Raw genomic sequence first — 26,585 nt, 5'->3', positions numbered from 1 at the left:
CAAAGACCTGTGTACTAAAGACTTGGAACCCAGCCTGTGGCCCTACTGGAGTGTGGCAGAACCTTTAAGAGGCAGGGCCTCATCCAAGGAAGTTGGGTCATTGGGGTCATGACCTTGAAGGGGATATTGGGACTCTGGCTCTTCTCTCTTTGGCTGAAAGGAAGGGAACAGCCTCCTCCACCATGCAGCCCACCATGATATACTGTGCCGCTACAGGCCCAAAGCCACAGGGCCAACCAACACATGGACTGACACCGTGAGCCAAAAAAAACCTTTTCTCCTTTTAACTTGTTTATGTTACATACTTTGTCATAATAACAGGAAGCTGACTGAAACAAACACAGATTAGATAAGAGAATCAAACTTTAACAGAGCACCTGCAGTACATAAAACACAGATAAATAGAAAAAGAAATATCAAAGTCTTCCTGAAATCCAAAAAAAAATCCCTGTCTGTCCAGTGTGGTGCTGACCGCTTTGGAGTTGAGGTTGGTTTTTAGGTTAGCTGATCAGCACCCTGGAAGGATTTCATACCATCTCCATTTCATCCCTAATTTTAAATATTTGTTTCTCACAAATAAAACGTGGTCCTTGTTTTGATGAGTATGAGAGGCTAAAAATTATACTCTTGAAGTCAATTTCTTTTTTAATCATTAAAGTCTTTTTGGAGTGGTGAGTTCACAGGATGGAGTAGTTTTGCCACATGAGCCTTCAAAGCTCAGCTCCTTGGACAGTCCACGTGTAGGAGTTCTAGATCTGGGGTTTCCTCAGGCAGTCACTCTGATCACCCTCTGAGGCAGATGAGAGAAGTGGGGAGTCCCCGTACGGGTCTCCTCCTTGGAAATGAGTCTCCTCCTTGGAAATGAGCTCTGGGGGTCCTGGCCCAGATGGAGTCCCAAAGCTGCAGCTGTCACCAGGATTCTGCTTGCTGCTTTCACAGTCTTCTGAAATGACACTTAATTTGTCAAAAACTTCGTTCTCATCCGAGAGCGGGAAGGAGAAGAACAGAAGCTTGCTGTGATGGGGGTTGCCCAGAAACTGTTGGGGGAAAGAGGACAGTTCAGTACCATTTCTTTTTTTTCTGGCCTTACAAAGATTTTATATAGGATTTCTGGGATGAAAAATATTATTTTAAAAACATAACAGTAACAGTATGGTGCTTCTTTTATAAATAAAAAACAGAATTATCATATTACCCAGCAATTCATTCCTGGGTACAGTCCCCAAAGAAATAAAAGCAGTATATTGAAGAGATATGGATACACCCATGTTCACAGCAGCATTATTACCAACAACTGAAGGTGGAAGCAAGCCCAGTGACCACGTGTGCATGAACATACAACAAATGTGGTGCATTTGTTGCAATGGAATATTAGTTAGCATTAAAAAAGAGGAAGTTCTGACACATGCTACACATGGATAAACCCTAAAGACATTACACTAGGTGAAACCGGCCAGAGGAGATATACTGTGTGATTCCATTTATTTAAGGGTGGAAGAGTTGGATTTATAGAGGCAGATAGAAGAATGGTTATTGCCAGGATTTGGGGGAGAGGGGATGGGAGTTAGTGTTTAATGAGTAAAGAGTTTACTTTTGGAAAATGAAAAAAGTTCTGAATGTGAATGGTGAATGGTGGTGATGGTTGCATAAAAGAAATGCAAATCAAACTAAGATTTCACCTCATTCCAGTCAGAATGGCAATTATCAGGAATATAAGCAACAATAAGTGTTGGCGAGGACGTGGGGCAAAAGGTACACTCATACATTGTTGGTGGGACTGCAAATCGGTACAACATTATGGAAAGTTTCCTCAGAAAACTTGGAATGGAACCATCATTTGACTCAGCTATCCCACTCATCAGTTTATACCCAAAGGACTTAAAATCTGCATATTACAGTGATGAAGCCGCATCAATGTTATAGCAGTTCAATTCACAATAGCCAAACTATGGAACCAACCTAGATGTCCTTTAGCAGATAAATGGATAAAGAAAAGATGGTATATATACACAATAGAACATTACTCAGCCTTAAAGAAGAATGAAATTATGGCATTTGCAAGTAACTGGATGGAGTTAAGAGAATAGCACACTAAGCCAATCCCAAAAAACCAAAGGCCAAATATTTTCTCTGATCTGCGGATATTAATTCACAATAAGGAGGGATGGCAAGGGAAAAATTAAAGTACTTGGCATTAGGCAGAGGGGAGTGAAGGGAGGGGAGGGGAATAGGGGTAGGAAGGGTAGTAGAATGAATTAGACTTTAGTACCCTATGTACATGTATGATTACATGACCATGTGATTCTACAACATGTACAATCAGAAGAATGAGAAGTTATACTTCATTTAGGTATGATGTGTCAAAATGCATTCTATTGTCATGTATAACTGATTAGAACAAATTAAAAAAATACACCACCAACAGAAAATCTAAAGTTACATGACATGTATATACTTTATATATTGTAGTTTTCGTGTGTGTGTGTGTGTGTGTGGTGCTGGGGATTGAACCAGGGCCTTACGCATGAGAGGCAAACCCTCTACCAACTGAACTATATCCCCAGCCCAGATACCCCATAATTTTAATGTAAATTTTATTACTTGCTCTGATTTTTAGGCATGCTTATTTTTGCTTTATTGATTTTTATGAACTGCTGAGCATCAGTTTGATATCAGTTGAAAAAATTTATAAAAGTGGGTTTTTATTGTGGGGAAGTATGCAATTCTGGTATTCATTTGTAAAATCCCAAATACACTCTTAAAAAAAAGGGGTGGGGGAGGGTTATGATGGCCAGGTGTGGTGGCACACGCCTGTACTTCCAGTGACTGTGATGGGGGTAAGGGGCTGAGGTAGGAGGATTTCAAGCCCAAGGCTAACCTGGGCAACTCAGTGAGACCCTGTCTCAAAAGGAAAAGGAAAAGAGCTGGGGATGTGGCTCCGTGGTAAAGAGCCCCTGGGCTCAATTCCCAGTATAAGAGTGAGAGAAAAAAAAAGATTACGTGGGAATTTTGTGCCATGTGTATTTCACCACAATTTTAAAAGATGTGACAACGAGATGTGCAACTCAGTTGCTAAGTGATCCCAGGTCGCCCTCTGATAGTTCCTTTTTTATGTGGGTGTGCTGGGGATTGAACCCCAGACCTTGCACATGCTAAGCATGCACTCTACCAACTGAGCTACATTCCCAGTCCAACAGGGAGGACTTTCAGCTCAATCATGACGCTGTGGGGCATACGCAGCCTGGCTGGCATTTCCTCTAGGAATCAGGGAGACTGCAGGCCTGGATGATCATGTCTTGAAAGAACACAGGATCTCTCTCACGTCCTCAGGCTGAGTTAGGCCCTGTTTGACATTCCCCGCCATCCTACCTGATCCATGATTTCAGCCCTTAGCCCTGAACTATCTAGGATGGTAGTGGCTACTGACCACTTGGAATGTGGCTAGATTTGTTCTATGTGTGCTGTGTGAATTACACACTATTATGTAGGGGCTATGTAAAAAAAAAAAAAGAATGTAAATACCTTAATAACTTAAAAATACATTGGTTACATGTTGAAATGATGCTATTTTATACACATGAGGTTATATAAAACATGTGATTAGTGTTTATTTCACCTGTTTCTTTTTACTTTTAAAAATCTAGCAAAGGGGTGGGGGAGGGTTATGATGGCCAGGTGTGGTGGTGCACGCTTATGGCTTATGATGTGTTCCTATTAAATTGTGCTGTCTCAGTTCATTTGATGGACACTGACTTGTCCACAGGTCATTTCTCTCATAGACAGGGCCAGTTAAGTGCTGAGAGCCCAGGGAACATAGTCCAATCACACTTATCTAACACTTTGAACAATGAAGATGCCCAGATATATTTCTGGAAATCTCTGCTAATTTCACGTTCTTCAGTCTTCATCCCGATAGGGGAGCTATGCCCTTAATGCTCACAGTTACATGGAGAAACATGTAGTGGAGAAATTTTTTAAAGCTTTGCACTTGTAACCTGTCCCCTCCCGATGGAACGCCGTGGTCCCCCCTTTAATCCATTAGCCCATTCTGTCCTGCTCAGACTTTTGATATGCTGCAGCTGCTGTGCTGCTGGTTTGGACCTGTTATTTCCACCCAAGGAAGGGAGTGGGGAGGCCAGGGGAACTGTGTCCAGTTCCCTGCTGGGAGAGGACAAAGCTGGGAGGAGGCGGAAGTTCCCTAAACCTCACATCCAGTAGATTCACGAGTCTTGCTGAAGTTACCCTTTATTCTCCTGGGGAAGGGAGAGGAAGGGAAACCAAGGGAAGGTGCACTGAATTTCAAAAAAGCAAATATCGGGAGGGGCTGAGTCTCCCGGTGGGACACAGAGAAACAGTGGTGACTCAACAGCTCAATGCTGAATAACCCTTTCTGCTCTCAACTCAAAGCTCCCTCCCCAGCTCATCTCTCTAAACCGCAAATCATTCTCTGGGCCGTGATTAACTCATTCTCTACAATAAGAGCCGAGCTGGAGAATTTGGTGCTGGGGAGATCCTGATAAGCCCTGAAGTGCTTTGGAACTTCCTTGACCTTTACTCTCCTCGGCCCTTCTCCAGCACCCCAACCTCCGTGTTGCTCAGATTTCACAGGAACTGCCAGCCTCGCAGGGGAGCACTCCTTCCCACGACCCCCTCCATTACACTAGCCTCAGCTTTGATTTGCCATCTGCTCTTTCCTGTCTCACCAGTTTCTTTGATGGAAAAGCCAAGCAGCAAAAATAGCAGGTGAAGAGTTTCCTTTTGGTTCTCAAGAAAATACTTTCTACCCAGAACAAAGGGCCTGACCCTCTTTGTTGTTCTTGTGCCTTCACAAGGCTCACGCCTAGAGGATTCCTGATGCTTCCTAGTGCTGCAGGGCTTGCAGGCATCCTGTGGAGAAGGTTCCAGCTGCTCTCAAACACTCACCCCCCAGTCATGAGTTCCACTTTCTATCCACAGAGGGTGCTGCCCTGTGCAACCCAGACCCTTTCATGGTGGATCCCCTTATTCTCCAGCTTCCTGGAATGCCAACAGCTGGAATGGCTCACAGCCGGGTCCCTTGCTGGGCAGCGCCCTTCACAGGAGACAGTTACCTTCCATAATACCACGTCTCTTCCCAGGGGCAGCCCTGGCTGGTTGGTGTGGGGACAAAGGCTTCGTGTTAGCTATCACAATGCATCAGTAGGGCCAGAAGTTCAAGAAGTGCCAAGGCACGGGTAAGGCACCCACTGCAGAGGGTGGCGAACTCGCCCTATGAAGAAACAGGGACCTGCCACATCAGGGAAGTTGGAAGGGTCCCGTGGAGTGGGGCATGCTGGGACTGAATTAGCATATGTGACATCCCTGAAAGCAGGAGTACACTGAAACACCAGGTCCTGGGAGCATCCGGGACCTAGCCAAGCCTAGGTAAGCATTATGCTGAAGGAAGTGACTCATGTAGTGGAAACTAGGGCAGAGAGTGTTATCTGTGGAAACTGCTTTCTAGCACGTGACCAGACAACTGCTCCTTAGATGCTGAACAAAGCAAGCTAATGACACTGCTGCTCATGTGGCTCAGCCTAGAAGCCCCCTCCCTGAATTACCTGGTGTAGAACAAGCTGTGGAGAGGACACCACTGAGCCCTATTTTATATTTTATTTAGAGACAGGGTCTCACTGAGTTGCTTAGCACTTCGTTGTTGCTGGAGCTGGCGTTGAACTCACCATCCTCCTGCCTCAGCCTCCCCCAGCCGCTGGGATTACAGGTGTGCGCCACTGCGCCTGGCTATGTCTGGGTATCTTCTTTGGTCTCTCAGCAACTTATCTCGCTACCCCAGCTCAGTGGGGCTATGAACAGTCCATCATATGTCACCCCTCCCGCCACTAAGAAGGACGAGCTAGCTTGGTAGGCCCCGTTAGGCGCTGGAGCAGCACATTCCGCACACGGGGATTCGCTACAGGGTGTTTATCGGGAGACTGAGGGCTGCTGTCTGGGGGGAGCCAGGGCGGGCAAGGGCCCCGCAGCAGGAGTGGGCTACAGAGCAGACAGCTCTACCTCTGCTTCCAGACAGGTGCACTCTCTACCATGAGGACAGACTAACTGAACCTGATGGACATGTGACCTGGCAGATCCTTGAAGTGTCTTTGGTGCAAAATGACCTTGGGTGGAGTTCACAGATCAATCCCAAGAAGAAAATCACAATGTGGACACTAGAGTTCTGGGATCAGGCGGGTGGTATGGAGGCCTGGCAGGCGCAGAGCCTCTGGCCATGAGATACTAGGTGACAATGCTGTCCGTGAGTGACCACTATGAAAGTTAGGTACCAAAATGGAGCCACTTAAGTCAAACCAAACTAAATGGAGTTGGAAGGTCTTAAGCGGGGGTGGGGATGGGGTAGGTGGGACCCTCATGCACGATTTCCCTGATAACAGGAACTGTTACAAGAGATTCCACCAAACCACAACTTTGTGCAAAGACCATCTCTTCAAGGACAGACATCTGTCCAAAAACCACCCTCACAACCCTGTGCTGACACCAAGGTGGTTACTCAGAGCCAAGGATCATTACTTCAAAACCGTAACTTTCTTCAATTTACCTTTTAAAACACCTGTTTCCTTTGCCTCTCCGGGTAAGCCCAAGGGTTCCCATGGTTTGCCATGATGCATGTTCCCTGGATGTGTGAATCATCCATCCTTCCATCCTTCCTTTCTTTCTTGTTTTTTATTATTATTATTTATATGTGTGTGTGTCGTTTTGGGGATTGAAGCCAGGACCTTGTGCATGTGAGGCAAGCACTGTACCAACGGAGCTATATCTCCAGGTCTAAAATCATCTTTTTTTTTTTTGAAAGTTTGTATTGTTACATAAACTAACACTATCTTTGGGGCCTGTTCAGACACGTCAGATCCTAAGACAGGGTCAGAGGGCACAGGTCAGTCACATATATAGGTGGCTCAGACTCCCATGTCATCTGTCCCCATGCACCTTGCTCTGCCCCTGCTCATACTGTGAGTAGATGAGGGACAGGTCCTTACGGCCAGCTGAAGAAGAAGGGAAAAGCCAACTCTGGTTCACAGGCAGCTGACATGGCTTGTGGGTGCAAGTTGGAAATGTCCTGCTGTTGCACGGGCTCCCCCCTCAGGCAGAAAGCCCTCCAACAGGCGGAGACTCCGACCATGTATCCAGTCATCTACATTATATGCAAAGTGACCAAAGATCAGGTTTGCCATGGACTCACAGGCTGAGGTCATGGCTGGGCTGGAGATTAGAACCTAGCAGAAGGAAGGCTGGAAGGTCAGGGACAAGGACACGCCCTGGGGAAGAGGCACGTGGGCGGCAGTGTACAGCTGAAGTGTGTGAATTCCTGTAACATATACTAACCCCCACTGACAGCATGTGCCATGGAGAGGGAAGAACCAAGGAGACAGGATGACACAGCCAGTGGCAGCCGGCCTCGGCCATTTGCCACCCCTATGTGGCCCAGTGGGCTCATAAACAGAACAGCCCTAGTGCCACGGAGGGAGGCTCTGCATGGACCCACGAGCTGACCTCCTGCCCCCCAAGACTGACGTGGCAACAGCTGGGGCCAAATGTCCAACCTCCTGTAGTAGAGCCCAGTGCTGAGCCCGTGGGATGACAGCACCCGCAAGGAGACCAAGTTGATGACATCAAATCCCTTGTTCCCTGGAAGTGATGGATCCTTATTAGGTGGACAGTTATTTCAGAAATGACTTGCCATTTTGTGTCCAACAGGGCCTCAGTCAGCACCATGGAGGTCTTACTGAGAATTTGGTCTACTGGCACACACCGTAGCTTGAATTGTGTCCCTGTAAAATTTTACATAAGTCCTAACCTCCAGTACTTCAGAATATGAACTTACTTGCAAACCGTCACGAAGAAATGATTAGGTAAGTTAGAATAAGGTCGAACCGGAGCACAGCAGGCCTCTGGTCCAACTTGACCAGTGTCCTTATTAAAAGGGGAAATGTGGACACAGGCATACCCAGGGGAGAAGGCTATGTGAAGGTGAGGACAGAGGGTAGGGTGAGGCTTCTATGCACCAAGGAATGCCAAAGACTGTCGGCAACCAGCAGAAACTAGGGCAAAGGCCTGGAGTGACTCTCCTCACAGCTCTCAGTAGGAACCAATCCTGCCCACACCGTGAACTCAGTTTGTAGAAATGTCAATATACTGCTGTTGGTTAAGACACCCAATATGCCGTACTTTTCAGTGGAAGTTCTAGTAAAACAATCCTGATATCTAAGAGGGCCAGGAGTGGGCACCTGCCCATGGGACCCACTAATCATATCGTACAACGCACCACCCAGCAGCTTCCAGCCAGGAAGAATAATAGAATGGCCTGTTCCAAGTGGGATGCCTGCTTGGAGACAATACCCTGTGAAGATGCCCCAGCACCTGGCACGCATCTAGAACCAACAACCACTATTTGTTCCTATGGCCTCAGGAGGTAGAACACATGGGTTCAAGAACCAAGAGATAGATAAAGGAGTGGCTCTGGTCACCACTTGGGTAGATTTTGTGAGTCTACAGCAGGAGCAAACTACAGTCCATGAGCCAGATCTAGTCCACTGATTATTTCTGTACAGCCCATGAGTCGAGATTTTTAGATGATTACATTTAAATGGTTAGATACGTACCTGTGTAATTTCGATTTTACCACTTGGTCTGCAAAGCCTTAAATATTTTCTATCCAACCCTTTAAGGAATAGTTTGCTGAACCCTAGTCCAGAGCATTCTAGAGTAAGAGCATTTGACCAGTGAACACAGCATGAGGCCCATTCAACTTGAAGCTATGGCTGCTGCTTCTCATGTCAAGACCAATAGGCAAAGAAAGGAGTGACCACACTGGTCACCAGGAAGGGCTAATGCTGCTGCCACACTCTGGTGGGTGCCCAATGGAGTCACTGGGGCATCTTCTGGCTCTCTCCTGCCCAGTTCTGATGCAAATGGACAGGCAGAGCAGTCACTGCCCAAGAAGGGCCTGGGGGCCAGAGCTCAGTCCTGCTAGGCCAGCAGAGGCTAGTCACAGGACGAGAGAGGATGAATGATGGTGAAGGAAAAGATCATGAATATTACTCGAGGTCTTGGAACCAGCTGCAGTGGTGGGAGATGGGGTTTGTCTTACTAACTTGCTCTTGGAACCTTCCCCAGGAAAAGAAATCCTGAAGGAGCTGCTCCTGGTAGGTCCCAGTGGTCCAAGGGGCAGGCTGTGGCAGATGCTGTGAGAGGCCCTACAGCTCTCCCTTCAGGAATGAGGCGCCTGCCCTCCCAGCTGCCAGGAATACTGGTGCTGATGCTTGTACCTCGTCCTAGGTGAGGTCCCTTCCCCGGGGTTTCCCGTATCTACCACATGGCCACTGAGGGGTTCCCAGGTCCAGCTCTCTTGCCTCAGCTTGGGACACATCTGAAGGGCTATCCCAGCTCAGAGCCCTTGGGGACTGGGTGAGGCCTGTGTTGCTGCTGCATGATAGCTCAACCTCTCTGTGCCCCATTCTGCCATCTTCATGCCCAAGAAAATTTACCATGGAGCCTTTTGAATGCAAATTTCTATCTTAGCATCTTAGATAGGTGCTTTTTGGGTCTGCGCTTGGCATATTTTCATTTTTAAGTGTCAGTAAATAGTTGTCCTTCAGTATCCATAGGGATTGGCTGTAGGACCCCTTGTGGATAGCAAAATCCATGATTCCTTACATAAACTTGTGTAATATTTGGATGTAACCTAAGCACGTTCTCCTGTATACTTTAAATTATCTCTAGATCATTTATACCACCTGATAAATGTAAATAGTTGTTACACTGTATTATACAGAAAATAATGACAAGAAAAAAACTCTGTACATGTTCAGTACAGATGATTCCCCCTCCCCCACCCCCAGATATATCTGATCTGCAGCTGGCTGAGACCATAGATGTGGGACCTGTGGACACAGAGGGTTGATTGTGTACCCAGAATTTTATTTCTTACAGCCTCTTCAGTCCTAAGTCTTCAGATGGATTAAATCTTTTTTCTTCTAAATCCTAAAAATAGCCTCCCTAAAGTCTTGGATGCACACTCAGATTGAAGTCATTCTCAGATATTCCCAAACTAAAAGCACACCTCTCCCTGCTCCCGTTCTCCCCCTCGGCTCCTCGCTGGCACTTGGCCCACAGTGTTCTCTTTCTCATCTTCTCTGTTGGGAGCTTTGCTCTTTCCTTTCCTGCCCCATAACCATCAGCATGGCTCCCTGAGGACATGGGGCTTTGGGCAGTGCAGGCCAGAGAAGGCGCCGTCAGGTCCCATCTGAGACAATCCTTTGCTTTCTTCCTAAGGGCTGGTCTTTGGACTCAGGTTTCTCTGAAATGGGCATATGGCGATGGACCAGCACACAAGATGTGTACTATTCCCCAGGAAAATACTGTCTGGAACAGGCAGCCCTGACCTTGGAACAGGCAGCCCTGACCTTGGAGAACTCTTCCAGCAGGGGTTTTCTAGGGCACGTCTCGCTCCCTCCTACCTACCTCTTTCAGGTGCTGTGGAAGAGAATTCCCAGGGGAGAAGGTGTACTTGGTCTTCTTGTAAATGTACCACAGGGAGACCGAGCAGCCGAGGAACATCAGGAACACCACGAAGACCGAAGCTATCAGCACGACGGCCACCACCCAGGAAAGGGTTGTTTCTGCCAGGGACAACAGGGGGTTACACTCTTGTCATGTACAGGTTGGATCTCAGTGACCTGAAGGCCATGTTAGCCACTGCAATTCAATGGCAATCCCTCAAAAGAGCGCCCATTTGTCCATCTCAGGGAGCGTCTTAGAAATCCTGGAAAACACAGCAGAGGGGTGGAGGACCCACGGTGCCCACGGAGTCGCACCCCCTTCCTGTTTCTTCAAAGTTTGGTCTCTGGGATTACGACTGGCACATCGAACAAGAATAATAGGCAAGGATTTGGGTCAATTTACTTACTTTTAGGGGGCAATAAGCCCCCTCTCTGGATCCACCTCTTAGGTCTTGAAGCAGCAAACCAACCCCCAAGGCCAAGCCCAAAGGAGAAAGAGCCATAGTGCAGAAACTCACCACTAATGACCCCACCTCTAAGAGACCCACCAAGCTGCAGCACAGCTCCTGGGAGCCGGAGTTGCATCCCTGGGATGACCCAGCCCCTCTTGAGCTTCTGACAGAAGGCTCAGCCTGTTTAAAGAGCACACCCCGTGGCCTTGCCAACACAGACCATGGGCCCCTGACCTGTCCTCCTGAGAGCTTTCACTAAAAAGCGCTTGCCACTGTGAATCTTTCCTCTCCCTTTATGCATATAGTGGTCTGCTACAACCCGGGGGTATCTTCTTCAAGAAACTGAACACCATTCCTTTGAAGCTACCAGAGAGGACAGTCCCCAAGGGAGAGTAGGAGCCTGACTTTGATAAATGCCAATTAGCAGACACAGGTGGTCTAATGGCAATGGCGTTTACCTGAATTTTGTCATTTTTTCACTCCCTCATTCTCCTGTAAGGGGTCCCGTCTCCTCTGCATAAACGGAGCGGGCTCTTTCTCCTACTGCAACATCACTGAGGCAGATCTGGTTTTACAGATGGAATCACACTTGGCTTCTCCAGGACAGTATCCAGGACATCACCTGGTCATTCCTGGTCTCATCTCTCCTCATTCACCAGCAGGCCCCTTCTCCAGTTGCCCTGGCAGCCAGGCCTCCCTATGCCCTGCCCCTGCCTATCAGTACCACCCTCATGAGTAAAGTCCAGTGCATTTGGTGCTAAGAGAGGCCAGGAGATCGAACTCTGCTTATTAGAGAGCAAGTCATTTGAAAAGGACTGTTTGTGGGGAAAATGTCAACTGTCACTCAGGGTTGATCAAAGAACTCTGGGGGCAGGGGTTGTGGCTCAGAGTAGAGCAGTTGCCTAGCAATGTGTGAGGCACTGGATTCGATTCTCAGCACCACATACAAAAAACCCCCCCAAACCCAAGAACTCTGGACAGTGTATTGGTCCTGGAGCTACCTTAACTGCAGGCATCTGCTGGTATCCCAGGGAATGCGCCATGTGTGTGACTCGGAGTGGACATGCCTTAAATACTGGCATCTGTGCGGAGGAGAGGCTGGGAGGCACCTGCTGTGTCTTCTGCCTCCTTCCCTCCTCCTCTTCTGTTTGCATCTTTGCCGGCACTGCCCTCCCGTGTCTAGCACACACACACCCTCACCAGGTCCAGGCCTCTGTCCTAGCTCCCCATCAATTCCTGCTTCATGTGCTAGAACTGTCACTCACTCAGAGGTGGGGCTAGGCTCTGAAACAAGACGGAAGAAAAATTTTTCCCCCCCAATGTTCTGGGGAACAAAGCTTTTAAAAGAGAAGAGGTGTCAAAGTGGGACAAAAGGCAGGAAACATACATATGCCGATTTTGCAGTTAGCCTGCTAACTGAACAACTCCTATTTTCAGATTTTTTGGTATCCTTTAGGTGGGGGGTGGATGTGTGTGCAGGAGGGGGGCGATGGGAGGCGGGAGGCAGGCAGCCCTTCAGCCTTTCTCTCACTATGAGAAAATACAGGATGCAGAAAAACAAGTTACCAGGATATTCCCCTTAATTTCAGTCTATTTCACACTGTGGGACAGATCACCTTTCTGTTTTATCATAGGGATGTGATGCCTCAGTTTACCTTTGGAATGAATATGCAGGCAGAAAGTTACAGGGGACACAACCCAGGCTTAGACTGGTCTGTGTTCTGTTCTGTCCATGTCATTTGCTAGCTGAGTGCTTTGGGCAACTTAATTGTTATCTCTGAACCTTCATTTTCTAGTCTGTAAAAGATCCTTACAAAGGGGAAAAGATCCTTACAAAGCTCTCATTAAAAACTGATCGTAAGGGCAGGGGTTGTGGCTCATGGTTTCGCGTTTGCCTAGCACGTGTGAGGCCCTGGGTTTGATCCTCAGCACCACATAAAAATAAATAAAATAAAGATATCGTGTCCATCTACAACTAAAAGTATTTTTAAAAACCCCATAACTGATTATAAGATTACATAAAGTGAGAAAGAAAAACAAAAACAAAACCAAAACACCCACCCAACCCCCAAAACTAAAATGATATTTGACAAGAGCACATTTTTGGTCATTTACTTTTTCCTTTTCTTTTATAAAATGTTTGGCTATTGTCAGAGTAATCACTTGCAGTTGTGAACTATTTAAAATATTTTTTCTTTTTAATCAAATTGTACCCCTCATGCCAAGCTTTGTGACATGAGTGGTCCTACATGTGTCCCATCTTCCAAGGTCTGAGCTTCCCAAACCCTTTGACTGTGTCTCTGCGTAACAAAAGAGGCTGCTCTGCTATGCAGACGACATGCAGGTGACAGTGCTCCCCATGAAGCTCAACCACCACATGGTGCACATAAAGCACCAGCACCCAGGCACCTGCTCCTCTCTCCCCTTCACCTGCCCCCGTCTGCTCTTTTAAGAAACACCAAGTGTGCAGGCACTGGGCTGGACACTGTGGTCCCCACCATGTGTGCAGGATGCAGGTGAGGGCCTATCTCATAATTGACAAGGGGCTACAGCAGCAGCACCAGCTGTGGACAGTGATGAGGTTCCCAAACCCTCCCTGCCAGTCCTCATGCATCTGCAGGACTGGTGTATGCCCTGGGAAGGAGACTTCCAGGGTACATGGGGGTGTGGCAAAGCTCCAGTTCTGCAGGGTGGTCTGGGGAGAATGGCCTTGCTCTGGGGAGCTGGAGAGCGCAGTCAAGCAAGGCGAAGACGGGCTTGTGGGGCCAACTTCAGCTGCCCAATGGACCACCCTGCCGTCAATGAATTGGGCTAAGCCAAGGAGCAGTCTCAGAAGCGGGCCTCTCCTTCTCAGCACGAAGCTGACCTTCAGAGGAGGGGATGCTGATTCCTGAGCAGGAGTCTGAACAGCTTGTGATGATGCCTGAGGATTGTGTGTGGTGTGTGTGTGATTCTTTTAAAATGCCGCAGAGGCTGAAGCACACCCTGTGCGTCTCACTCACCCTCCATTGTTTGCTCACACACAGGCTCACTCCATTCCCCAGTTTTGTTCCGAACAAGAAGAAATGCTTGAACTTGAATGCAGTAAGTTGTCCAGGGCTCCAGGTTTCTGAGGACCCCAAAGTCATACTGAAGAGTAGTTTGAAACTGGAAATGGGGATGAAACAAGAACACACCTTAACAGTGAAGGGAGACCATTATTTTTCTTCTCTTTTTTCTCACACTTAACAAGCTGTAATTACTGCTTCAGACTTAAAATAGTGAAGATCAGATGGCAGGTGCTCGCTCCTCCCAGCTCATTTCAGGGACTCCACACTATTCTAAGGGATGCAGCAAGACGGACTGTGATGCTGACAAACCATCTTTTCTTTTGTTTTTTTTAAAAAATATATATTTTTTAGTTGAAGATGGTCACAACTAAAAAACTTTATTTATTCATTTATTTTTATGTGGTTCTAGGGATCAAACCTAATGCCTCACACATCCTAGGCAAGCGCTCTACCACTGAGCTACAGCCCCAACCCAGACAAACCATCTTGTTTTCCAAATTCTCTACCCTAAATAATATGCAAACTGCCCCTTCCCCAAAGATAAACCAGTTTTAATGGGTTGAACTGTGTACTGTGTCCCTTAAAAATTCTTGGGCTGGGGATGTGGCTCAAGCGGTAGCGTGCTCGCCTGGCATGTGCGGGGCGCTGGGTTCAATCCTCAGCACCACATAAAAGTAAAATAAAGATGTTGTGTCCACTGAAAACCAAAAAAAAAATTCATAGGTTGAAGTCCTGGTACCTATGATGTGACCTTATAGGGAGGTAGGGCCTTTACAGAGGTCACCAAGTTAAATTGAGGTTATGAGGTGGGTCTCTAATTCAACTGGACAGAGGAGTGGGACAAATCCCCGCAGCTTCAGATGGAGCACGGCCTTGTGGACACCTTGGTCTTAGATTTTCAGCAGACAATAAATTCCTGTGGTTGAAGCTACCTAACTGTTGGCATTCTGTGACAGCAGCACTAGCTACTAATACAGAGCATGTTTTGATCTTGGCTGCGTGGGGTTCTCCAGAGGCCCTGGCTCACTCAGGTGCATTCCACAGCCTGTTCTTCCCCGGCAGCTGGAGTTACTGACTCATCTCAGTTGAAGCTGAATGCAATATATCATAATTAATGAGCTATTTCTCAATTTGAGAAACTGAAATAGTTCCTAAAAAAATAAAGGGCATTAAAAGAGCCTACAGAGTGAGTGCAGACTCCTTTTTTAAAAAAAACTTTGGCACCTGGATTGGTGACAGCTTGATTACTGTATAAAAAAATCAAACTCTCTGAGGGCAAGATTTGACTATACTGTTGAATATATGAAGAGAATGACAAGAGTTTCTATGAAGTTAATTTAAAAAACAAAGCAAACCAAACCAAACCACACCTAAAAACTCCTGGCTTTCATTTCTAGAAGTCCAGTGCCTCTGAAGCCTTACAATGCAGTTTTTGAAAAAAGACTAAAACTCAGACCAGAATTTCTAAAAGCTGTTCGTGTTATTAGTGTAGGGAACTAATCTGACTCTGTCTTGAAATGTTTGCGTTCTAGAAGGGAACCACATACGCGGGTAATGATGACATTTAGGCCCCTGGGAGGGAGCAACTGGGGAACCAGTGGCCTTTCCAGCAACACAACCTTTCCTTCCACACAACCCAGCAAAGTGAGAGGACAAATGTGTAACGAGGTGCCTGTGCCGTTGCTGGTGGTGTGTTCTAGAAGCTTAATAAAAAAGAATAAATATAAGGAGCTAAATATAAAATGGGATTTGCATTTCATGCTTAGTTTAGTGTTGCAGGCACTTAGCTACAGTGGGGTGAGTACAGAGCCAGATCCTTAGAGGATGCTTCTCACCCCGGAGGGGGTTCTGGGTCTTCTCTTTTAGTCTCAGGGGTTAGCAGAAACACCTGCATTGGATGAGTGGGTATAAAACCAAATATTCTGTGTTGCTTTCCAGGCACATTTCCTGGAGTCTTGACTATAACCAAATCAGCTCTTCTATGAGGAAGCAGATGCCCCCACATGCCAGGGTTTGAATGTATGTGTCCCCCTGCTATATTCCTACCCTGAAGCTAAATCACCAATATGACAGTATTAAGAGGTGGAGGCTTTACAGGGTCACAAGTGAGCCCTCATGAATGGGATTAGCAAGCTTGTGAAAGAGGAATCAGGGGCTCTGCACCCCCTTTGACTTTCATCTTGGGCTAGTTAAGATGCTGCAACAAGACCTCATCTTGGGAGCAGAGAGAACAGCCCTCACCAGACCCTGAATCTTCCAGTGTCTCCATCTTGGCCTTTTCAGACTCCAGCATATATCTCCAGTATTGTGAGAAATAACTTATACTGTTTATATTTTACACACTCTGTGCTATTCTGTTATAGCAGCAGGAACAGATTAAGATACTGCATCATGATGAGAATTGTGGGGGGATTAACTTTTATTGTTGTTGTTTAGTATGTGTGTGAATATGTGTATTTAATTAAGACGATAAACATGGATGATCTCTTCCTCCCAATTTCTTGAGAAGTAAGTGATATGAGCAACATTTAATGAAATACATCCTATATAACATATATGTAAGTCAGTTTAGGACTATGAATGGTATTCAGTTCAGTAGGTCTGAACTGGCAAACTAAGTCTGCCCAAGGATGAACACAAATGGCCTTAATATGTCTACATAAAGGGAAGGGGACTTCATGTAGTGATCACATACACTGTTCCAGGAAATGGGACATGTTTTTCACTTTGTGATTAAAACTCTCCAACAATCCTATGAAGTGAATTATTACCCTGTTTTATGGATGAAGTGGGTTATTATAACCGTTTTGAAGACCTGAGGAAGCTGAAGACATTCATGTTACCTGAGCCACATGGTGGCAGGGGAATACTCCCACCAGGTCTTTCGGATCTGAATGATATAGAAAATAATAACCCCAGGGGGCTGTGGTTGTGGCTCAGTGGCAGAGCGCTTGCCTGGCATGTGCGAGGCACTGGGTTCAAGCCTCAGCACCACATAAAAATAAAGAAATAAAATGAAGGTATTGGGTCCATCTACAACTAAAATGTCTTTAGAAAAAAACAGTAATAAACCCAGGGAGAGAAAAACAAAACAGAACAGTGAGTCCCAGGGAGAGCAGGAAAACAATGGACCCTGGACTTTCACGACTGTCCCCCTGACTGCCTGACATTCTGCTGTGATTCAGTCTAACTAAACCCTACAAAACTCAGACCCCTATCGTAACCAGCTGCCATTCTCTCTCTTGAAAACGTGCCCCTTAGGTGCTTAACAGAGCATCGCTGATCCACTGAGGTCTGTTTCCATTTCTTTTTCTTTCATTTTGCTTTCAAGTTCCAAAGCCAAGTTTTTAAAGGAGTTGTTCCCTAGAGAGGAGAGCAACAGCGAAAACTGTGGTAAAGAAGGTGAATGGTGGCCTGGAATGGTAGCGCATACCTGTAGTCCCAGCAGAGGCTGAGACAGGAGGATCCCGAGTTCAAAGCCGGCCTCAGCAATGAGGCGCTAAGCAACTCAGTGAGACCCTGTCTCTAAATAAAATACAAAACAGGGCTGGGGAGGTGGCTCAGTGGTTGAGTGCCCCTGAGTTCAACACCTGGTACCCCTAACCCCCTACAAAAAAAAAAGAAGGTGAATGTAGTGTCCTGGGGTAGGGGGTGCCTTGACCCCAGACTTGACATATCTGATATGTGACTGATCTGGGGCATGGGGTGTTGACGCCATGACTCAGCAATCATTCAGCTGGTCACCTGATTCAGTGGACTCCAACTTCCCCCACCAATTGCTGACTCAGCCCTGCTCTCTCCTGCAACTTCCCTTCCTGGGAAAAGGGTCTATTCTCGTTATGCAGACTTCACCCTAAAACCTGCTTTCTGTATTTCCATTGGGGGATGGGAAGTTTGAGCCCAAGGTACAGTCATGCTTCAGCCTGGGAAGCTCTGGCTCTTAGAAGCCTTAGATCCTCTGGACCATGGATGCTGCCATCTTGCAAGGCCCTGCCTGGGTGGACTCCTGCCTTCTTTCATCGAGTCAAAACTCAACAGAGAATATGGGTGCCCACATCGAAGTGCATGTGATTAGCCAAGTTTACCTTCTTATCAGTTCCATTTTTCCAATAGTGCACATTGTAAGTCCATGAGGAATAAATGTTCTTCATGGTCCATGTTTCTGGTTCATTCTCAATTTGAGGAGCTAAGAATTGCATGTGTAAAGAATCAGCAAGTGCTTCTACTTGCACTGCAGGAGGTCCAATAATGGCTAAGTATAAGAACAAATCAAAATGACAAATAATAAAAGTCACATTTTTAAAACACTATTGCAACACTAATTTTTTATAACTGTGCAGGACAATTAGTCTATTTAAGTACACTGTTCTTTGATAGACCTTGCCATAAATGAGGGAGTAAAGGGTGATAGGTGGAGTTTGTTTCTTTAAAATAAAAATCTGATTCATGCTTCTAATGCCAACTATTCAGAAGGCTAAAGCAGGAGGATCACAAGTTCAAGACCAGTTTCAGCAACTTAGCAAGACCCTGTCTCATAATAAAAGAAAGGGCTAGGGATGTGGCTCAGTGGTTAAATGCCTCTGGCTTTAATCCCTGTACCAAACAAACAAAAATGGGCTGGGGATTCAGCTCAATGTAAGTCACCCTGGGTTCAACCCCAACACTATAAAAACAAAATCTGATAATCTTTATCTTTATTAATCACTTTAATTCATTTATGTTTATTATAATTGCTAATATTTTTAGAATTATTCCAAATCCATTATCATGTGTTACCTGTAAGGACTGCTTTAAAAAAAATTGTATTTTATTTTGTTTTTCCTCCTCCTCTTTTTTCCTTCTTCTGATAGTTCAAATTTTCTTTCCTTTTCTGGGCTGGAACCTACAGATAGTAGTTCTATTATTTTCAGTGGCAACCCTAAAATGCTTAACATATATAATTACCACGTGAATTTTTCTAACCTGTCTTTTTCTAGATCTAACCTATCTTTTACTAGATCAGTTTTCCCATTAGAATCTATGTTCCATGAGAACAGGTTTTTTTTTTTTTTTGGCCTTGATTGCTACTGGAATTTCAACACTGCGCATGGCCTGGCACATAGTAGGTGCTTGATAACAATCAGAGGGAACAGCTAGTGGCTCTGGGAACCTGCACTGTGTTGACCTATGTCCTGTATTCTTTTCTGGCCACTGTTACTTTCTGGGGGCTGCTAAGGAGCCTACTTCTACCATTGTAATCTGCTGGTCTGAAAACCAGACAAGAAAATTTGTTAGATACTTTCTCAGAGCCAATATAACAGATTCCCCATGATGTCACGAAGCACTTTCTTATTGCTAGAATACTTCAGGAGGTGAATATCCCATATAGGGCCAGAGCTGCTAAGAGCATGGGCATAGGGGCTTGGGTCTGAATCCTTGCTCTGCCACTTATCACCTGTGTGACCTTTGACAAGCTGCTTAGCCTGTTTTTAAAGGGAACTTCCACAGATGGGACCTAAAATAGGATTTGGAACCAGTCAGAATCAACTGGCAATTATAGGAACAGAAACCTAAACAGATGGTCTTAAACTTATGATGTTTTGGACTTTATGATGTTGTGAAAGTGAGCTGCATTGACAGAAACCTGGGATTTTGAATTATGCTCTTTCCCCAGGCTGTCGATATGTAGCCCAATCCTCTCTTGCAATGCTGGCCAGTGGTGTCTGGCTCTGCAGCTCTGTCAGTCACACAATATCAGGGGAGACAACTGGTACTCTATTCTGGGTTGTGCTGCTCAGCTAGGATGTTTGAAAGGTTTTGGGTCTTAAATGCATTTTGATTTATGATATTTTCAGGTTATGATTGAGTTACAGAAATGGGACTCCACTAAGTGAAGGAACACTACACTGAGTTTTGAAGACATGACTATTGTTAAACTGGACTTTTTGTATTCATTTTTTATTTGTTTTTATAAAGAAAATCTTAGAAAAGATAATGTAACTTTGATAATTTTGGATTCCAAAAATAAAAGTCTGCCCAAGCTGGGACAGAATTTGGGAAAGAAAAGGACATCCTGGCCTCATAGTCTACGAGGGAGAAACACAAGAGTCCAGGGCAGGAGACGCATACAAAGACCTTTCCCTGCATAAAGACAATTCTCTCAATTCCTCTCTGTGACTGCTCCTTAGAGGGCTTGTTATGGTTTAGATAAGTTGTGTTCCCCAAATGCTTATGTGTGAGATAATGCAAGAAAATTTAGAGGTGATATGATTGGGTTATGAGAACTTTTTAATAAAATCAGTGCATTAAGGCACTGATAAGGATTAACTGGACAGTAACTACAGGCAGGTAGGTTGTGGCTGGAGGAGAGGTCACTGGAGGTGTGCCTTTGGGGTTACATTTTGTCCCCGGTGAGCAGAGCTCTCTCCTCTCTGCTTCCTGGGGGACATGTCCTGAGCTGATTTTCTCTACCACACCCTAATGCCATGATGTTCTGCCTCACCTTGAGCCCCAAGCTATAGAGTTGGCCATCTACGGACTGAGACCTCTGAAACTGTGAACCCCAAATAAACTTCTCCTCCTCTATGTGGTTCTTGTCAGGTCTCTTGGTCACAGTGGCAGAAGAGCTAACTAAAATAGCGGGTATGTGAGTGTCTTGAAACCCTGAATTGTCTTTACTGCCTTAACTGCTACAAGGTAGCTTAATTGGTTTTCAGTTCCTGATATTCTAACTGTGCTTGTGGTGGGTCCTCATGGCCTCTGGGTGTGCCCTAGAGCTTTCTTACCAGCAGCCTGATCCCAGTCCACTAGCCATCAGCTCTCTCCCCTTTCTGTCCTTCCTCTGGGCAAGCTGCCTGTCTGCATATGGCCTTTCTGTCCCCATACCTATCTATACTCTTCTGCCTTTCATGTCATACTTTTGTTGAAATCATAATTCAAAACTGACTCCCATTCAGAAAACTATCATCTGAATCCTTCTCATTAATAACAGTGCTGGCCTCAATGCCATGAAGGTACTGAAGTTTCAATTTTATATTTAATTATTTCATTTCATCCTTTCCTGTTGTGCCCCTGTGCTTCTTTAAGGCCTCGGCCTTCTTTGTTATATTCCTCAAGCTCCTTGTGCAGAGCTATCTACTTCCCGCACACTCCAAGAATTCTAGTTGATAGACCAACCCAGGTGGAACAAAACCAAGGCAATCGATAACACCCAACAGAATGGAAATCAGAATGGCTTACTGTCATCCACAGGGCAGAAGGAGATGTTCACCCAGTCTGAATATTCATCTGCAAATTCAGACCTGACTCTCAAGATGTGGTCGCCATACTTGGAAAGATTTGAGAAGTCGCATTGGGTCGAGGTAATGTTCTTGCATTTATCTTGGAATTTCCTATAACTACACAGTTAGAAAGACAAAATCATGAGAGCTCGAACTTCAGCCTCTTTCAGGCTGACTGGTGCTTTATTCTTTCTGCTACCAAAGACTAACTGGGGATAAGGAGAGAAAATAAAGCAATTCTTAATCATCGATCTTGATGAATTACATGCATGATTTACATTAGCACTTTCCAAACTGTGCTCCGTGGGATACAGTTAATGATCCTTGGGTCATCATAAGAAATTTCAAAGATAATCTATCTCATGGACAAATAATTTTGGGGGAAATTGCATTAAACATAAAATTAGATGTTTTCATATTAGAATCTCCCAGAGACCTTACATCCTAATAAGCATGTGTCTTTCCAGAAAGGGGTTGAGTATTCAAAATATTTGACCAAGAAAGCTTCCTTCCTTCCTTGGTTGTGTGTATCTTAAAGCAGTGAGGCATGATTTGTGAGATTTTGATACATACAGATTAAATAAGTATATTATGCTGATTTCAAATAATGTCCTAGAAATGGTTCACACTGTTTATTCTAGAAAAAGTATAAAACAAATATGAATTTCAGTCAGGACAACAGCCCCAAAAGCGACCACTGAAGACAGGGTGGAAAAACATCATGGGGAAGAAGAGAGGACATTTGGAAACACCAGGATGCTAAGCAAATTCCACCTCCCACAACTTAACCTTAGGAGAGCCTGAGGAGGGTAATTGGCACCATCTCATGGACACACAGCCTCCCTTCCTGTAAGTGAGGAGTCTGACTAGTTTTCCATTGTATCTTCCTGTCTAAATGTCAAAACCACTTTGGCTGTCCTCAGAAGTGACAATGATGGTGATGTTGATAAGATAATAATAGCAACATTCATCAGCTTAGGGGTCAGGTATGCAGAGCCTAGGAAACCTGTCCAACTACATTCAGTTGTGTTTCACTTTAGAGTCTTGGAGACTACATCTCACTGCATTCTTGGTGATGTTTAGAACAATCCCTTGCAAAAAGTAGGTAGAGACAATTGTGATCATACTATTTTATAATTTACTTTTCCCACTTAATACTCCCCAGACAATGAGTCAATTAATCAACTCTTCATGGCTGTCTTATATCCGATTATCTGGAAAATGCAGGGGTCATGTCATTAAGGGACTTTCCTCACATTTGGCCATTTCCTTAATTTAAACTGACGGATCAGTTGGCTGACAGCATTTCAAAAGTTGTTTTGCAATAACTTCTAGGTTATTTTAATTGCTTTCACAAATAACTCTTTCCCCATTCAACAGGTAACATGACCCCTTCCCCATATTTACATCTAAGTTTTGGATGTTTCCATATTGTAACCACCAATCTATCTTCTAGAGAGCCCCATCCTGGCCAGCCTGACAACAGACGCACAACAGAAAGCTCCTGTTGGGCAACTGTTCAGGCTAAATCTAAGCAAGACTTCTGTGAAGCCAAGTAAGAGGAATCAGATCTCCTGGGACCAACCTCTTCCCCAAGGACGTGGCCAGCATGTGTTTATTTGTCTGTGGTTTCCTGAGCAGGACAGCTGGAGCCCAGGTGCTGACTTGGTGAATGACCTCTCCCATACCTTCACAAAGTCCCTGAGACCTCTGTCTAAAAGACAATGGCAAAACTACTACAACGGCAAAACAGCAAAGCACAGACCACCAAAATAAACCACAGGGAAGAGAGACAGAAAGAGAGGTGCTATGGTTTATTCCCTCTAAAACACAGGTCGGTGTTTCTCCACTGTGAGGTATTGACCGGGTGGACACTTAATTGACTATGTGTTCAGAGGGCCACTGGGAGGTGATTAGGTTTAGATAAAGTCAAAGGGGCAGAGGTCCCATGATTGAAGACTAGTGGCTTTGTAAGAGAGAGACCAGTATTCTCATGTGTTGCTCCCTGTCACTCACCATGTGATGGCCTCTGCTGCCTTGGGACCCTGCCAGCAAGAAGGCCAGATATAAACTTTGGCCTTAGACCTTCAAAACTATGAGGAAAATTTTTCTTTATAAAGCTCCCAGCCTCAGGTATTTCATTGTGGTAATAAAAAACAGACTGATAAAAGAGGATGGTTAATTTTCCAAAGTGAAATCTCTAAGGATTTCCAGACTGAGTGGAGAAAAATATGAGTCCTAGGACTTAGTACTAAGAATATACCCCAGGAAAAAAAAAAAAAGTTGTGGAATGACCTTCCTCCAATCCTTGGACTCTATGCTTTGTGCCATGTTGACGTTGCTGAATTTGGTAACTATGCTGTGGGATATAAAAGATTATCCTTGTTCTTATGACACATACATTGAAATACTAAGGGGCAAAGGGCATTCTGTGTAAGAGATAGACAGGAAGGAGGGAGAGGAAATGTGGCAAATTTTAAAGCTGGTGAATTTGGATGTAGGCTATCTAAAGTTCTTAGTATTATACTTGGAATTTTGGAATTTTTTGTTGTGTGAAATTATTTTAAACTAGAAACAAAACAAAAACCCAACTTGTAGATAAAGATTATCTTTTTTTTTTTCCTACTTGGATTCATGGGCCTTGGGTGTGTTCATTAAATGACAGCTGGGTGGGGTGGGGGATGGGATTAACAGGATTGAAGGGAATTTCCTCCTGCCTCACTGAAGGGCTGGTCTATCCTCCTCTGAGCCACAGGCATGTCACTCATTGGCCTTGGGCCTCCTGCTGCTGTTTGTACCTGGTATGAAGGTGTGTCACCTATAGTCCAACCTGTGGCAGATGGTGACAGGCTGCCAAGGGAGGGGTGGTATGGACTTCTTTATCTTTTATCAGGCACAGGGAAATGTGACCAAGCAGAACAGGTAGAGGGTGTTCAGAGCACTCCTGAGATAATTGTCAGGGGTGACAGTTGTCTCGAATCTCTGTTGTTGTCAGACAATGGAGTTTTTGACAGTCCACTGGGCAAGTCAACTGCACTGCTTGGCACTGGGGTGGGCTGCTCTAATCCATGGGAGGCGGTGGATGGTGTGGGGGCAGGGGTCTTCCTGCCTGCTTTGCATATCTTGGTTTCTCGGATAGTCAGCTTCTATTTGGACACTGACTTGTATCAACATTACTCTAATAACTGGAGATGACAGCAGTAGCATTTTCCTCTTAAAATACATCAGTGGTGATGAGATAGTTTTAGCATAGCACTGAGTCACCGTGAGACTACCACTGTGGCTGACTATATCTACACCCATGATAACACGTCCAGATCTACAAACAGCCCAGTAATAAACAGTACAAGAGGGAATCATAAAAAGGAAAAGCTGGCCACAGGAATTCCCTAGATGGAAAGAGAAAGGTCAGCAGGGAGACTCAGCTGTCATGGGTGATAGTTAGGTTTCCTCCCTCTATGGCCTGGCCCAAGGCCACCATGTTCTGGCACCTTCCTGCTAAGAGCCACCAGACCCACCTTTGGTATTGAGTTGTGAAAGTCAGATTCCCTTTATGAAAAACAGGCGACGTCCACTGTAGAATGTTCTTGAAATTAACTGAATTCATTCTGACATTTTCAGGAGGTGGCACCAGCCCCGATGCTGTAAAAACAAAGGAAAAAATATATATATATCTTTTTTTTCATCAAAAATATTGCCCCCAAAGTGACACATTCAACACCTTGGTCTCCCCTAGGGCTCTGTGTCTTCAAATGACATGTAGGTGAGGGAGAGAGAGGGGGTGTGTTAATTGTGCTGCGGAGACTGGATTTTATTTGAAGAACTAAAATCTTCTTAGTTTTAGTTTAAGAAGAAATTTTGGGGTGGGGGTAGGTGGGAAGCAAAAATGAAGTGGGGACAGATGATGGTGACCTGGATTAGAAGAAAGAAAGGTGTGAGAGTTAGGGCTCAGCAGGTGGATTTCAGATCTATTTCCAGAGGTATAAACTCTAGACTTTCTGATGTGGTGAACTGAAATGAATGTCCATTTCTGGCTTATGCATCTGGTGCCCTGATTGGAGCCTGAGCAGGGAACCATTTCAGTTCTGAAATGGGAGAGGCAGAAAAAAGATTCAAGGGGGGAGGTCAGGTAAACAGCTGGATAAGCCAGCTTGGGAGGGCGGTCACAGGGAGGGCCGGTGTGAGGTAGAGGCAGAAATTATTTTTAAACTTTTAAATAGAATTTTCTAGACATACACACAAGCAGAGAGGAGAGCATAAAACACACCTATCACCCGACTAGTACCAATAGACCCAAAGGTGAGAGTCACAGGTCTATTATTTAATGCCACTGGTCTGTTGAAATTTAGGGGCGGGAGAGGAGGCTTGGTGATGAACTCAACTACACTGAGATCAGGCAGAGGATCCCAAGTAGAACCATCCTGAGAGGTATGGAGGAAACTGGAGAGTGTGGGCTTCAAAGGCCAGCACAGAGTTCATCCCAAAGAAGGAAGGGCTCAGCCATCGCGCTGTTTGAACCTGGGCACTCGTTGTAGAGGAGGGCAGAGAAGGTTTCACTGGATTTAGCTCGCAAAAGCCCCACAGCGGAACACTGCGCGGCAGAATGCAGATTTCCAGGCGCAGGGCCGAGTGCTTAAGGGGAAGGTGATGTGGACCCTTCTGCCAGGAGGTCTGGTGGTGATCGGGCAGAAGGAAGAGGATGTGTAATGGGCCTCGTGGAGGGGCCTCCTCCAGACTCCAGGAGGGTCTGAGACAGCCGCCGGGGGAGGCTCTGTGCCTCTCCGGAGGCCGCGTGGTGAGGACGCGCCGGCGGGAACTGCAGCAAGCGCGAACCCAGCCCGCGGGGAGCGCCCCTCGAGATGGCCGGCTGCACGGTGCGGGCCGGGAGTGGGTGGGGCTCCTCCCCAGCTGCAGGATCCAGGGCGGCGGCTGCAGCAGCCTGGTGCGGCGCCCGGTCACGGCACCCGGTCCCTTTACGGGCACCCACCGGCTGCGATCTGGGGTCGCCGCCTGGGGAATCGCCACCCCGCGTGCGTAGCAAAGCATCTCGCCGGGCCCCGCGGTTCCCTGGCGCCTCCGCCCGCGGCGGTCCCCCTGCCCCTTCCCGCAGACCCCTCACCTGACACCAGCAGGCAGCCGCCCAGCCAGCAGGCGAGGCTCCGCGCCATGGCCGCGCCGGGGGCGGGCGAGGGCGCCGGGGGCGCCAAGGGAACGCGAGACACTCGCCGCGGCCACCACCCCGCGCGCGCTTCCGGGAACCCGCGTGGAGCGGCCTCAGCGCTCCGCCCCGCC

The 26,585-nt window shown here is 46.1% G+C and overlaps 1 protein-coding gene across 2 annotated transcripts; it reads right to left on the bottom strand.

Annotated features, from left to right (window-relative positions):
• Positions 1-268: 268 nt before the first annotated feature.
• Positions 269-26,579, bottom strand: Il10rb (interleukin 10 receptor subunit beta). Of its 2 annotated transcripts, XM_078044552.1 has the most exons (7): positions 26,413-26,578; positions 24,812-24,935; positions 21,253-21,410; positions 18,120-18,286; positions 13,987-14,131; positions 10,495-10,652; positions 269-1,037 (listed from the first exon to the last, which is right to left on the bottom strand). In XM_078044552.1, the coding sequence occupies exons 1-7, from the start codon at positions 26,459-26,461 to the stop codon at positions 750-752; spliced, it is 1,089 nt and encodes a 362-aa protein (XP_077900678.1). In that variant the 5' UTR covers positions 26,462-26,578; the 3' UTR covers positions 269-749. The 2 variants fall into 2 exon arrangements, with proteins under 2 accessions (XP_077900678.1, XP_077900679.1); XM_078044553.1 differs by lacking the exon at positions 10,495-10,652 and having other exon boundaries at positions 843-1,037; positions 26,413-26,579.
• Between the last annotated feature and the right edge of the window lie 6 nt (positions 26,580-26,585).

The sequence above is a fragment of the Ictidomys tridecemlineatus genome, chromosome 3 (assembly GCF_052094955.1).
Source record: "Ictidomys tridecemlineatus isolate mIctTri1 chromosome 3, mIctTri1.hap1, whole genome shotgun sequence".
Taxonomy (NCBI): Eukaryota; Metazoa; Chordata; class Mammalia; order Rodentia; family Sciuridae; genus Ictidomys; species Ictidomys tridecemlineatus.
Note: the sequence above shows the minus strand (reverse complement) of the source record. Positions and strands in the feature narration are given on the sequence as shown.

Coding starts and splice junctions, on each gene's coding strand:
- Il10rb (XM_078044552.1), bottom strand. CDS start 26,461: ATGGCGCGGAGCCTCGCCTGCTGGCTGGGCGGCTGCCTGCTGGTGTCA. Junction 18,287..21,252: donor CTTCTGCCCTGTGGATGACA/GTAAGCCATTCT, acceptor TCTTATACTTAG/CCATTATTGGACCTCCTGCA. Junction 10,653..13,986: donor GTGTGAGCAAACAATGGAGG/GTGAGTGAGACG, acceptor TGTCCCTGGCAG/AAACAACCCTTTCCTGGGTG.